The sequence below is a fragment of the Ictidomys tridecemlineatus genome, chromosome 5, assembly GCF_052094955.1.
Source record: "Ictidomys tridecemlineatus isolate mIctTri1 chromosome 5, mIctTri1.hap1, whole genome shotgun sequence".
NCBI lineage: Eukaryota > Metazoa > Chordata > Mammalia > Rodentia > Sciuridae > Ictidomys > Ictidomys tridecemlineatus.
Window position 1 is genome coordinate 77,914,638 of NC_135481.1, and position 15,144 is coordinate 77,929,781.

Here is a 15,144-nt window from a genome sequence, read left to right on the forward strand (position 1 = left end):
ATACCAGCTTGACCTAAGTTCCTCAAATCAACACAGGATCTCCCCAGACAAGAGACACTTCAACTTTTCCTGTAGAAAAAGTGGTTTTATATTTTTATCACTCTGTAATAACAGAGATTGTTAGAGTACAAATAAGCTCAAATACATTTCAATAAACTATTATGAACATTCATGAAAAGTTTTAAACAATAAAAATAAAAATAAAATGTATTCCAATATTTTGGGTATTGGCAAAAGAAGCACACTCCAATGATTTCTAGTCCAAAAGACAAACTAGTAGTTAAGGACATACATAGTTGTAAAACTGTGTTATACAGATAGAATCATTGTATTTTAGGCAGAGAAATAAAGCAGCTAAAAATAAAACCATAGCTAATTTAGCCAGTGCATGACTGCCAAAAATGCATGTCTGAAATCAGGTGGGTGTTTCTTTATGAGTCACTTAGCCAAATGTAAAATTTATAGCCTAGTCTTGTGCAGACTCTAGCAAAGATTCAGAGCATCAGTTTATTACAGGGCTACTATTAAGGATGCTTAAAATTCCCTAGCTTTACACTCCTCACCCCAGGGGGCTAGCCTTAGCTAGTTATGATTGGGCCTGGCCCAAATGCTCCTATTAGGCAGGGATTTAAGTATTCAACAATACAGTTAGGCCCTTTCTGTAAGCTGAATGCTCTTCCTCATGGGGAACTCAACTCACCCCTCCATGTCCAACAACAGCAACTTTCCTTTGCTTCTTACCTCTCTTCACCTGTGCCCTGGCTTAGCAAACTAAGGGAAATAATGCTTAAAGAAAACAAAATAAACAGCAGATGGTTGAGTGTACTCTGGGATGAATAAATTATGGCTCTGGAGGAGAAAAGTGAGCCAGGGGATGCACACGGGTGTATTTGTTGATGACACACAGGATGCTCAGCACACTGACCTCAACATGTACCAGGCTCACCACCATTAATCACCCCATATAATTTAAGCCAGAAATTTAATGAGCCCAAAGGATCAGTGGTCCCTTGTAGTGGGAGTAGGAACTGAGAAAGTGAATAAAAAGCAAAATATGAAATGCAGAAGTGACTCCAGGTAAGATGGAGTTGGAATCTCAGTGCCCTAGAAATGCAAGTGATTTTGGATGGATTTTATCTCTTGTTGAATCAGACAGATGGACTACAATCATCTGAAGAGTTTCATCCTCTGGAGTAGGTTCATTATCTTAAACAGTAAAATAATTATCACCTCCCACCTCAGGATATCACAGTGCCATTTGGAGACATTTTCTAAGTTGCTAAATGGAACATAGCACTCAGCTTCTTGGAAATCAAATCTGTCACCAAGATAAATCATAAAATACCTGTAGCACTAGTTCCTTTTATACATTTGGGATTTAAGTGCAATTTTTATTAGTCAAATATTTTTTAATCTGAAAAATTTGGCACTTTCCCAATCCTCACCAATTCAAAGTACCTTCTCAGACCACTTTTTTTTTTACAGCATATCTCTAGACTAAGGAATTAAAATATACTAATTTTCTTCAGTATCCTCTGACTATTTCTGCCAAGAAAGTATCAAAATGGTGTGTGTGTGTGTGGAAAACAAAAGTCGAAAATTATAAATTTAATTTCATATAAACCCATTGTCCAATTTCATTAGGTGTGCACAATTTGATGTAAACACTGGAGTGTTACATATCATATTGGAAAGAGCTGGTGGATAGACTTTGTTCCAGTTATTTTACATACATTCTTTCTCCTTGATACTTAGTTGAATTTTTCTTTTATTCTTTCAATTTAATTTAATTTATTTTTTTGCTGTTTGGAATTGAATCTAGGGGTACGTCACCCCAGCTCTTTTATTTTTTTATTTTTAAAAAGGGCCTCGCCAAGTTGCATAGGGCCTCACTAAGTTGCTGAGGCTGGTCTTGAGCTTATGATCCTCTTGTCTCAGCCTATTGAGTCACTGGAATTACAGGTTTGTGCCACTGTACCCAACTACTTAGTTGAATTTTTTTCAGAGAATATTATAGTTCATTTTCCTTTGAAAATATAATCTTAGATGAAGACATTTAAGTGGAAATAACTCAAATGTTCATCAGTAGATAAATGGATTTTTGAAAATGTGGTATATTCACAACAGGGTAACTCCACATCATGTACAACCATAAAAGTGGGAGCCTAATAGATTATGTTATACTTTATATATCTATATTGTGCCAAAATAAATTCTACTGTCATGTATAACTAAAAATTTTTTAAAATGTGATATATCATACAATGGAATGCTAGTCAATCTTAAAAAAGGAAGAAAATCCTATTGTAAATAACAACACAGTTAAACCTTGAGGACAATATACTAAGTGAATAAAGCCAGTCACAAAAAGACAAACACTATATGTTTCCACTTATATGGGGTACCTAAGTAGTGGAATTCATAGAAACAAAGTAGAATGGTGATTGCTAGAGGCTCAGAGTGGGGGAATTGGAGAATTGTTATTTAATGGTTGAGTTGATGAACTTCATGTGATTTCTTTTTAATAACAATTTTAAAAAGCCAGAAGACTTCACATTCTTCTTTATCTGTTTTGTATTGATTAGAATGATCTATTGGTACAGATTGGGACCAGGGAACTATTTAAGATCTCTCAAAAGACAATGCATAGATTGATTTGGATTTACTGAATAGTACAGTGTATCAATTGCCAGTTATAATTTTGTAACAATAATAACTAAATTATAATTATCAGAATAGTTTTGCTAATCTTGTCTTATCTATTCCCAATCTCTTTCTTTCTTTTCTTTTTTTTCTTGACTATTTTAAAATAATGAATAGATTTATTTTAAATTATGGCCTAATCACTTTTACAGGAACTTACAATGCTTTAAGTACCTTGTCACATTAAAATAGTATTTGTGATTTTGACAGTTTTTCTTTGGTACTTTAATTTCTTCAAATACAAAATGCAGATAACTATATGGGAAAAACAATGGGTAATAACTCAAATATCCAGCAATAGGTGAATATTTTTTTTTAAAAAAAGGTGATGTATACATACATACCATGGAATGTTATTCAGCCTTAAAAAGGAATAAAAACCTCAAATGTGCTATAAACATGGGTTAACCTTGAGGAAAGTAGGCTAAGGGAAATAAGCCAGCCACAAAAAGATAAATACTGTATGATTCCACTTATATGAGGTGTCTAAATTAGTAAAATTCATAGGAACAGAAAGTTGAATGGTGATTTCCAGAGGCTGAGGTTGGGGGAAATGGAGAGTTGTTGTGTAATGACCTGTAATAATAGTAATAGGAATGTTGAATGGGAATGAGCAAACACTTATGACTGAACTTGGTCCTGCTGAGGAAGGGCTTAAGAGGACTGAAATAGTTCATTTTAGTAACTAAGAATTCTTTAAGGAGCACATCTTTATTTCTTCTTGATATCATGTGAGGAAAAATCTCTCTTAAAATGTGATTATGTGGGCTGGGGATGTGGCTCAAGTGGTAATGCGCTTGCCTGGCACCACATAAAAATAAAATAAAGATGTTATGTCCACCAAAAACTGAAAAATAAATATTAAAAAAAAAATTCCCTGTCTCTCTCTCTCTCTCTCTCTCTCTCTCTCTCTCTAAAAAAAAATGTGATTATGTTACCACTCTTGTCTGGAGAGCCAGTCTGGGCTCATCTCCCAACCAGTTGTGTGACCCTGGGTAAATCCCTTCATCTTTCAGGGCCTAATATTCTCATATAAATGTACAAAATGGGAAGGATAATTGGTAAGTTCTTTCCTAATTCAAGAATTATATGATTTGGGAGTAGTAGTGAACATTTTATTACAGAAGATTCAGTAGATTACATTCATGACTGAAATTACTTTAGAAAAGCTTTGATATGGCTGCCACTATTTACAGTATGTAAAAGATGAGACAGTGTTTAACATTCCTTCTATCGGCAAGTGAAAAGTATCCATGTTAGTCAGGTTTCTGTTACTGTGACAAAATACTGATAAAATGAACTTATAAAAACTTATAAAGAGAAAAGATTTGTTTTGGCTCAGGGTTTCAGAGGCTTCAGTCTATGGTCAGTTGGCCCCAGTGATTTGGGCCTGTGACAAAGCGGTACATTATGGCAGAGAGTATATAATGGAGCAGAGCAACCCACTGCATGAGGAGCTGGAAGCAAAAAGAAAGAGCCCAAGGTTCCAATATCCCCTTCAAGGACTTGTCTCTAACAACTTTTTTTCTATGATGTATCCCATCTTCTAATGATTTCATCACCTCCCAACAGTGCCACTGGCTGGCAACCAAGCATTTAATTCATGAGCATTTGGAGGACATTCCAGATCCAAAATATACCAGTACATGTGATATAAAATAATCCATAAATTGGTTTGATAGAAGTTGATATGATATTTTATATTCTGAATTTTAAAAATCTAACATAAAATATTATTTAAAAAATAATTTGAACTAAGGAGTTACTTGATTACTTAGAGCCAAAGAAAGTTTTTTTTTTTTTTAAAGAGGAATAAGAGGAAAAGAAAAGTGCTTGTAAAATATGCTTTTGAAATGGTTGACTGCATGGTTTAAACAGTGTGATTGTAATAAACACTGTTCATCCTTCAAGGACAAATATTCTTCAGGATAGTATGTGTATTCCATCTATCTGATTTCATCTTGTCTCCTTGCCTCTAAATTAAGTGTCATGCCATTCTTTAATAAATGTGTGCAGAGAGTTTGTTGCCTTAAAAACTCTGGTTGTTGGAAAGTGGCTCTTGTTATAGTTTTGAGAAAAATGGGAAGAAGGCAATGGAGAGGCTTATAGAATGCCAATCTTTGGAAATTTCCACTTTCCGTTCATTCTTAGGAATAAAGCAAATCATAGAGGAAACAAAGGAGTAGAAAAGTGCCCTTTGAGTTGGATTGTACTCCTTGTTTTAATAAATTCTTCAAAAACAAATTGGAAGGGATTCCCAATGTCCTCCATGCTAAACTGTGGGTCAATTTTCACCTAGTGCCAAATGAACTGCTAGAATTTAGAGAACCTTGACCAGTCTCAGAAAATCTATGACCTTGACCTATGTTCAACCTGATGTTCAAACTGTGGTTTCAGTGGTTATAGTAGCAATTACTAATGAGTGTACACTGATGATAAGAAAGAAGGCCCTTTTCATAACAGTCACCAGGGTGTAGGTTTTCTCTTTCTCCAAGTGTGCCCTTTCTGAAGCTGAGCACAAGGACAGCAACAATCTCCTGAACCAAAAAAGAAAAAAAAAAAAAGTTATTGATTCTTAGATTCTACTAGTTTAATTTTATTTTTTTATCTCTGGAATTCTGTCAAGAAGAGGGAAGGAAAATAATAGGTTACATTATATATTAGGAGACTAAATTCAGAAAAAATAGAAAGTTTACAGTGTGGATCCAGAAATTCCCAAGATGAAATTCATGAAGATATTGCAACTAAGATTATTCAGGGGTGAATCCTTAGGTGGAGGAATTATCAGGAGGAACCGAGAGCTAGAGAGCAATCAGGGACTCAAGAAATATAACAGTAAGGTAAACAGTTTTCAGAGAGGCAAGTTTTGCTTTCAGCATAAGGAATCTATCTGTAATTACTTCTCTGACACTACTGGTGGAAACATTCTACAGAGAACAGTAGAATTTGACCTTATCCTTTGGCTTAGCAATTAAAGAAGCACTGTTAAAGTGGCTCCAACTATGCTCAGCCCTTTTTATAAGTGTGAGTTAATGACATTTGTCTATTTACAAAGATTTAAGGAGCAACAACTTTGGGCTTTGTGTTTCTTGAAAGGAAAACACTAACTGCAAAGTGGTAGAACCATTCTTCTGTTAAGCACCTTAAATTAGAGACATCTCAAAATATAGAATGGCTTCATATACCCTATAATTTTTGAAGACCTCACTTATTAGACTTTATGTTAGCTGTTTGAAAGGAAAAACTAAATGTTCCAATATGTATTGCTTCTTACTGAATTCTTCTCTAATCCTTAAGTAAACTGTACACTGTTGATCTAGTTCTGCAGGACAAGTTCTGAATGGAAAGCCCAAATATGACATTCTCTTATTTAAAAAATGTTGACTCCAGAGAAAGATCATAATGCATCAACATTTTGGAGAAATAAAACATATAACTCTATTGTTTCTGTTTTCCTGTTGTGCTGGTAAGCACTAGTTAGAAAAATTGGCAAGGACTAGTGAGAAACACAATTTAGACTTAGGAAAGCTGCAAAACTATAAGCCACTGGAAAGGTAAAAATTTCATGTTTTGTGTCCAGCAATAATAATTATAAGAAGAACATCTGAGACTGTTCCCTGTGCTTTAAACCACCCAAGTAATTTTCCTCAAAATATTGATTTTCTGATATAATATCTCTCTCTTGCTCCCCCTTCTTTCTTTCCCTCTCATTACCAACTAAGTTGAATGCAACCAAGTGAATTAAAATACGCTAAAGATGTTGCTATTGAAGAAATATAGTCCTACAATTTAAATTCTTATTCATGTAGGACATATTTTAGTGTTGTTATTACTGATATATTTAAGTATCCATTTAGTAATGGAATGGAGGTGACTTAAAAATTAATAACCAGAAAAAGTGACTAAGACTTTTAGTCTTTGTTTTCTTCAGGAATCAGACAACATTTTAGATTGTTTATATAATTTAAAAATAATTACTGGAGTATCATTTTTTTAAAAACCTATCACCAACCCACTGTTGATTTTATCTTTTTTTTTATCCTAGGCAAGCTAATGCAGAAATATAGTGCTTTACTAAGGGATAAATGGCACAAACAATGATGATAGGGAAATGGAAAGCAGGCATTCACAAATAAGAAAAGGAATCTGAAGTAACTAAGTCACTTACTCTAAAAAGTATTAAACACAGAAATCTCTCAAAAATATTCTTTTGATTTGTTTCTATCATTGTAATTGTTTTCCTTCTTAATCACTACTGGTAAACCAAGGTTTAGTTTTTTTAAAAAAAGTTTTGCACTACTAAAATAGGCTTCTTTGGGGGCTCAAGAAGTAGTACTTGTTGGTTGCTCTTCATAAAAATGTCTATATGCAAAAAAAAAAGCTTAACAGTTATTTGAGAACTGGAATATATCACTTCAGTAAAACTTGAAAAACTTTGTGTTTTAAAGTTAAATTATTAAAATAGTTTCTTAACATAGATACTAAGGGTTATTACTGTAATGAAATTAGGTATTGTGTAATTATGTCTTGGAACATTTAATCAATTGGTATTTGTAAAGGTTTATAGGTAAAGTTTTTAGAAGATTACGTTTCTGGAATTTTTTATACAGTGGAATTTCTGATGCTACAGTAAATTAAAAAGTTGGATGATTTTCATGTGATATCTTATTTCACTAATACAGAACAACCTTGAACCACACTAGAGCAATAATTACTTAACCTAAATCAGAGACCAAGCCAGGCCAAACAGCTGTTTTCATTTTGTTAGGAGATCCATTTGATTTACTCTTTTAGTCAGCTTTCATTACTGTAGAAGACAAAACTTCACTTGAGTTTTTAACCCTGAATTCTCTGCCTTGTTTGCTGCCTGCTATAAAATTGCATGGTTGAGCTGCCACAGCCGCTGAGCACACTCCCCAGCTACTGTAGTATTGTGGGAGGCTCTCTTTCAGCTCAGAAAAGAGGAGCTTCCCACAAAGAGATAACATCTGGATCCTTCCCACTGCCTTAATAAAAAGAAAAGAAAAAGAAAGTTAAAAAAATCAAAATTTACCATTAGTATTCTGATTAGAATAATCTTTTGATGTTGATATCTGATTTGAGTTCCTATAGAAATAGAAATAATCATCTTAGCAGTTGTCATGAGCTGTGTCATTTCTCAATCATCTTGGAAACTGGGGAAATGAATATCAGAGACACAGAGATAGAAAACAGAATTTAAATATAAATTACTGGAAGCTAGATACAGATGTATTAGATATTAAGACATTACTTTTAAAATGTATCTTACATGCTACAGTGTGTACCTCATTTAAATTGTGAATCCAGTCCCCCTAGAACAGATAGGAATGGTGATGAACTAATATTTTGTGTTTCATTACATGGTCTTGTAATTCCATAATTGTTCCTGTTCCCCTTGATAAAAATAAGGTGAATATAATGTGACCTTGTGGAAAAGATAGATTAAACCATTTTCGAAGTTTGCTGTCACTGGGAAAAAAAAATCTATGGAATCATTGGCAGTGATTAAATATGTTTTTTTCTTTCCTCAAAGCAATCTTTAGGTACTCCTTAAATAAATAAAACCTGGAAAGGCAATAGGTTTTCTGTGGCCACATAGATTATCATAAGTGGAATAAACCACATAAGGACAACTATAGTCACAAGCTGTGTAGGGCCACATATCTAACAGTGGTTCATAAGATTACATTGCCTACTGATGTATCTGTGTTTATTTGTCCAAGAAGATTCCATGATGTTCAAACAATGATGAAATCAGCTAGTGATGTATTTCTCAGAACTTATACTAGCCATTAAACAATGCACAACTGTGTTAGAAAGTCATAACAAATCTGACATATTTTTGTCATATCATTGACGAGCATTTCTTAACCGCATTTCTTCCAAATTTTTCCAGAGTTCTCAGAAGAAAAGTTTCATGATCAAATAAAATTTGTAAGCAATTTCTGAGTGTCATATACATGATAGCATACATTACAACTTTGGAAAAACCCAGCAGAAGAGGAAATATGTTTAACCTAGTTTAGTTCAGTGTTTCCCAAACTTAAATTTGAGTTAGAGACATTTTTTATCCCTTCACATGACACCACAATATCTCACAAAGGAGTTTTACCTTGGACACTGGTTTGGGTTGGGGAATATACTAATTTTATTATTTCTTCAAATGCAAAGTAGATAGAATTTAAAGTTGTGGGGGATGAGACACTCCTTTTGACACCGATTTTTAAAGAATAAAATAATTTGAAGGACTTGCGGTTGTTGTTCCAGCTTACCTAAGGTTCTTTATAAATGCCTTTATTGAAGAATAATAATTTTACAAGCCCAGGGAACTAGAATGATGACTCTACCTTTTTCTAGCCAACTCATAATAGTGTTGGAGAAAGTCATACAGAAAGTAAATAATTAATAATATGTAGAAAAGCAAATTATTTCCTATGGGTACAACAGAATCTTCACTAAGGGCTATGGCTTGAAACTAAAACTGCATCTTGTATGTAGCACTCCTGAGAAGAAAAAGCTAATTGAAAGTAGCTTCTTTATTTAGGAAGTTTGTCTTAAGGAAGAAAGCTAGTATCCTCTAGGTGCGTTCCTAAAACATAGTAGATTTAGTGGGTAATGTCTAGGTTACCTCCTGACCAAAGTATCAATAGTTACATGCTTGGTGCAAGATTTTTTTGTTTTTTGTTTTTCCCCTTTGCTAGAAGTTCTGGTATTTACCACATTTTATCCACACCAATTTGAAATTGTGTACTAGTCTTTGTTTTACCCCATTCCCACCTCACCCCCATTTTCTTTTTTATTTTTGAAAAGAAGCATGATAGGAGCTGCTAAACTTGCATCTGCAGCAAGCAGATTCATGGGGTCTATGGCTGAAAAATTTCTGTCTGGTTGACCCATTTCACAATCAATTTAATAAATATGATTGAGGTTTGGTAGCAAGTTTGTCCAACAAGAGTGAGAAGGAAGTCTGACTCTTTAATTTTAAGGAATGTGAACTATATAGTCTTTCCTGGCATAGCTGTGTAGTATATGGGTTTCTTTATATCTTCATTTTGAACTAATATAAGTTTACTTGATGTTGTCATAATGAACATTTCAGCCTTGTAGGTGGCTAAATCAGAACAAAAATGAATTTGGCACTATGATAATCATGTTTACTAACAGCAGAGCATTAAGTGATGCCTTTGTTGGCAAACATAAAACTATTACTATCATCATGGGCCAAGATAGTAATGATGATATTTTTACATTGTGTAGTAAGCTATTGTCTCAAAAGTACTTTATGTTACCTCATGAACTTCTTAAGAAAATCCCAGGAATTAAATAAGGGAGAGCTTTTAATTCTGTTTTGAAAATGAGCAGAGAGAGATCAGAAGGTTCAGTGACTTGCCCAATATCACATAGTTCATGACTGGTGAAACTGAGACTCAGACTAAGATTTTTCTGATTTCCAGGCTCTTTCCTACTTCTCTGTTCTAACCAATATAGTGCAGCTGTAAGTGTGTCCGATTGTAAATTTTTATTAAGTATTATGTTTATTACCAGTTTTAAAATCCTCCTTTTTAGCCTTGAAACAGTAAAAGTCTTTATGTGTGACAATTAATTTTTAATATAGTTTACATATCCAATATAACTTTTTTCAATTATTTACAACTAAGTAGTTGCTTGAAAAATTTAAATTTACAAATGCAAAGTGTTGGCTAGTGATCCTGAGCAAACAGAGCAAGGAGGAAGAGCAGGAAGAAAAGACTAACATTAAACAGAGTCATGAGATGGGAGGGAAAGGGAGAGAAAAGAGAAATTGCATGGAAATGAAGGGATACCCTCATTGCTATACAAAATTACATATAAGAGGTTGTGAGGGGAATGGGAAAATAAACAAGGAGAGTAATGAATTACAGTAGATGGCGTAGAGAGAGAAGATGGGAGGGGAGGGGAGGGGGGATAGTAGGGGATAGGAAAGGTAGCAGAATACAACAATTACTAATTGGGCATTATGTAAAATTGTGGATGTGTAACCGATGTGATTCTGCAATCTGCATTTGGGGTAAAATTGGGAGTTCATAACCCACTTCAATCTAATGTATGAAATATGATATGTCAAGAGCTTTGTAATGTTGTGAACAACCAATAAAAAAAATAAAAAATTAAAAAAAAACAACAAATGCAAAGTGTTTTTTAAAGATTGTGTTTTCTCATGAAACAAAACATTTTGCCCCATATCTTTCTTTTCTTTTCTTTTTTTGGGGGTACTAGGGATTGAACTCAGAGGCACTTGACAACTGAGCCACAGCCCCAGGACTATTTTGTATTTTCATTTAGAGACAGTGTTTCACTGAGTTGCTTAGTGCCTTGCTTTTGCTGAGGCTGGCTTTGAACTGTGATCTTCCTGCCTCAGCCTCCTGAGCTGCTGGGATTTCAGGCATGCACCACCGCGCCTGGCTCCCATATCTTAAGCTACATACATGTATATAAGGAAATTAATTTCAGTCACAGAGTGGCAAGGCATTAAAAGTATTTACATTTTTAAACTGCCACTTTGACATTTAAGCACCTTTGCTTTTTATGCTTAATTCAAATACAAATGAGCCAGAAAAGGAAAGTTGTTTGTTGTTCACAAATATGTATACTATAAAAATTCAAGTTGTTGGTCTGTGTTAAAAAGCAACAATTTTGTTTCTCTAATAGTCCTTAAAATGCAGTAAGGATTTATCTTCATCCCAAAAGGTAAATGTATTGAGAGACCTCTTGTGATTTTTATCTAGAGGATCATGCAGACTTCTTTTGGAGAAACTATGTGCTAAAAGTTGAATTTAGTTGTGCAACCTACTAACTCTGGTATATAATGAAGATATGAGCAACTCACTATATTAGTAGGGTCCAGTCATGGATTTCACAGAGCCTTCAACACATCGCCCTCAGCTGACCCTGCTTAGAACCAAAGGCACTCCCAATGCAACAATTGCAGAGATTATAATGCAATTTTTTTCTTTCAGCGATAGAGGTATAGGGTATGCTCAGCATCAATATGAAACAGATGACTCAGTCAATAACATAAAGCACTAGACAGAATAAGATGTCCCCAAAAGGTCGAATTTCCATTAACAGAGCTAAGCATTGCAAGGAAATGATGGATTAGTTCAGTTAGGCAAAATTTTGCTTACTCACTTTGCCCAAATTAGCACATATTTTGTCCTCAGTGACCTGGATAATTATTTCATTTCACTTCTGTCCTCTATTTGTGGAGGCCTGGTCTTAGCTAATAGCTAACATGGCTTGAATTGCAATTTGTCAGTCCAATTCAATTTAGCAAATCAATTTATGGAACACCTTGTATATGTTAAATATTGTACAGCATTTTGAAATTCAAAGATGAATAAATTATGGCCCCTTGTCTCCCAGGAGCTCACAGACTGAACCAGCAGGGAGAAAGCAAATTCATGCAACTACTGTAATCCAGTGTTGGTAAGTGCTATAGTGGTGGCGAGGCAGTGTGGAGTGGTGGTAAGCAGACTATTCTGTGAGAGCACAAACAAGAGAAATGTACCAGAAGTCATGGAAGTACTATTTGAAGAAAGTAGAAGCAGGAGAAAAGAGTATTGGAAGGGAGTTCTGGAACTCAGCCTTCATTATTTACACTTGAAATTTTACATGTTGAGTAAATAGGGAATGGAAGCTCTTGGATATAATTGCAAAGATATTTTGGAAGAAAGGTGATTGATGAATCATAGATGGAGAAAAGGATTCCCTGGTTTAAATTTCTTTGCTGTTGCTAAAGTAAGTTGGTGCTCTAACAGAGGAAATAACTATGAACCCTTGACCAAAAGTATAAGGAAATTGGATCTTTTAAACACTGATTTTTTAAAAGGTCCTTCTTGAACTTTAGCAATGGAGCACCAATTTAAAACAAACATACCATTCTTAAAGCAGCAAATGGGTGCCCAGTTGTGCCCTAAGGCTTTTTGTTTCGTTTAAAAGTTCAGTCTGAAATTTCCTGGCAGCATAGAGGAGCCCTTACATAATAATGTACACTAGGGAAAACTTTTGGAACACTTAGGTTAAAGTTTGACAGTGAGATTTCCAGAAAACCAGTTGTAGCAAAGATTGTTATAAAATGTCACCACAGCTTTCACCAGAGGAGCAGAACTGCTCTGGAGGTATGTTCAGCCTGTTGGTAATCACAGTCAAAAGTGACAAAATTTGAGGGTTGGGATGGTGGCCTGGAGAAGGAATGGTCCTGGACCCTCTAGGAAATTATCTTAAATTGATAATTATTCTTGGATCAAGTGTTCCATAAGGTTGTCTTTTAAAAATTCAGTTTAATAATCATATACTATTGTTTTTAAACTAAGAGGGAAATGTGGACTGGCAATCCCAAGTGTTTACCAGCATAGATTATGTAGAAGTGATTTGTCGCAATCCATTCATTCTCTCATTACTTTACAAACATCAATGTTAGTTTTCAGAATATTTGAGCATGGTTGAAAATAGTTTCCTAAGACCACAGAACTGAGTAAAGGCAAGTATTTCATATTCCAGACTTCATTAACTCATGTTTAGAGTAATATTTTAGAAGAACTAATCAGAAATGTATTCATAGGCTAAAGAGCTGGGAAAAACTCAAAGCAAAATGGTTAGACAAAATGAAATGGTTGTAGCTGGGTGTGGTGGTGCATGCCTGTAATTCCATTGATTAGGGAGCCTAAGGCCAAGTGTGAGGCCAGCTTCAGCAATGTAGTGAGGCCCTAACCAATTTACTGAGACCCTGCCTCAAAATAAAAATGGCTGGAGTTGTAGCTCAGTGGTTAAGTGCCCCTTTGTTAAAAAAACAAACAAACAAACAAACAAAAAACAGTTGAAATCTATGGTTGAAGTGATGAGACCTCAGACTAGGATGATGGTAATAGAAACAAATGTAGAAAAATAATAAAGGAAGGAGGGATATGATTAGCTAACAATTAAGCATAAGTGGAATAAGGTATAAGGAGGAACTAGAGTGCCAGCCACAGAAATGGACAAAAGAAGTATAAAAGTAAAGATAATTTAATGGGAAAAGGGGAGAAGATTAAATGTTAGTTTAGGACCAATTGGGACAAACTTTGCTAAGAAGTTGATAAGAAAGAGATTGCATATATAGATAATAAAATAAAAGGGTAGTCCATTAAAACCAAGTGCCTGGATTTTATATAAAACTGACCCTCAGAAACCACTTAATTTGTGATATTGAGTTGCTTTCCCTTGTTCCTATTTTTTTCTCACTGATGATCTGTTTCAATAGTGGTTGCACATAAGGTTGGTTTGTTTGTTTGTGGTACTGAGGATCAAACCCAGGGCAACAAGTATGCTAAGCAAGCGTTCTACCATTGAGCTATATCCCTAGTCCTCATAGTATTGTATATTTGTGAAGGATATTAAAAAACATGTTATGTTGGATACTTCATAATGGAAATATGAAAGTCTATCTTCTAATGTGATTAATGTTGGCATAAAATATGTAAATATACTTATTACCAAATAAGTTTTATATAATTTATCTTTTGTATCCTACTTGTTATTAATCATTATTTCAAATATGAGCTGCATCATACAAAAAATATTAATAATCACGCAAAATTTTCCACCTCATCTGTGGGTTTCTAAGGAAATTTTCCTTTTGTGAAAAATAAGGTCATGTGAAGGCTATAGGAAAAAAAAAATTTCCCTGTGAGACATTGAATTCCCAGAAGTTTATTTTAGAAATAACGCCCCTGCCCTATATACACCTTTGTTATACAACATCACTGTCTTCTCAAAGTGCTCTAGTCCATATACAATCTTATCTCCAAGGAGGCATTAGCCCAGCTCACTTTATAATTCTGATACACTCCACTGGACTTTTTAGAATCCTTTTCTTTGGGAGAGAAATCTCTATTGTCTATATTTTTTTCAATCAATGCTATTTCTGGACCTTTTTTGTTCTATATCAAGGCACAGTGGTTATTGTTAACAAAAAACACAGATTGTATTGTAAGCTTTTATCCTGGAACTTATTCTGGTACCAAACACTCTTCCCTCCACTTGCTTCAGGCCTCGCCAATTTGCAAGTTGTCCCAGCCTAACTCAAGCAGGGATTTAAAGTCTGTTAGAGAGCTCAGCCTGTTGATTTACAGGGCTGAAGTCTGCACAGAGGAATCATCTGTAATGGGATTCTTTGCTCCCTGGAGAGACATTACATAGCAGAGCTGTAAATTACTGAAGAAATAGAGGAGGAGGGAAGAGGAGGGAAGGGGAGTATGCACCTTAAAAATAGGATATACTATCGATCAAAGTAGTTGTCTTTTTATCTTTCATCATAAAATTAAGTGATCACCCTGAGGGGGAAAAAAAGAGTGAATATTTAAGAAGTTATGCTTAATTTGTTGTCCCATTTACTTTGTATGT

The 15,144-nt window shown here is 34.5% G+C and overlaps 1 protein-coding gene across 12 annotated transcripts in view; it reads left to right on the top strand.

Annotated features, from left to right (window-relative positions):
* Slc25a21 (solute carrier family 25 member 21) overlaps positions 1–15,144 on the top strand; it is a 497,747-nt gene that overhangs the window by 138,349 nt on the left and 344,254 nt on the right. For 2 of the 12 annotated variants that reach the window (XM_078050200.1, XM_078050208.1), the window contains exon 1: positions 12,802–12,881. The exons of 9 other annotated variants lie outside the window; for them this stretch is intronic. In XM_078050200.1, coding sequence (XP_077906326.1) covers positions 12,839–12,881 — 43 coding nt within the window. In that variant the 5' untranslated portion in view covers positions 12,802–12,838. Of the gene's footprint in view, positions 1–12,801; positions 12,882–15,144 lie in introns of those variants that run through there. One more of the 12 variants, XM_078050205.1, reaches the window with a different exon arrangement.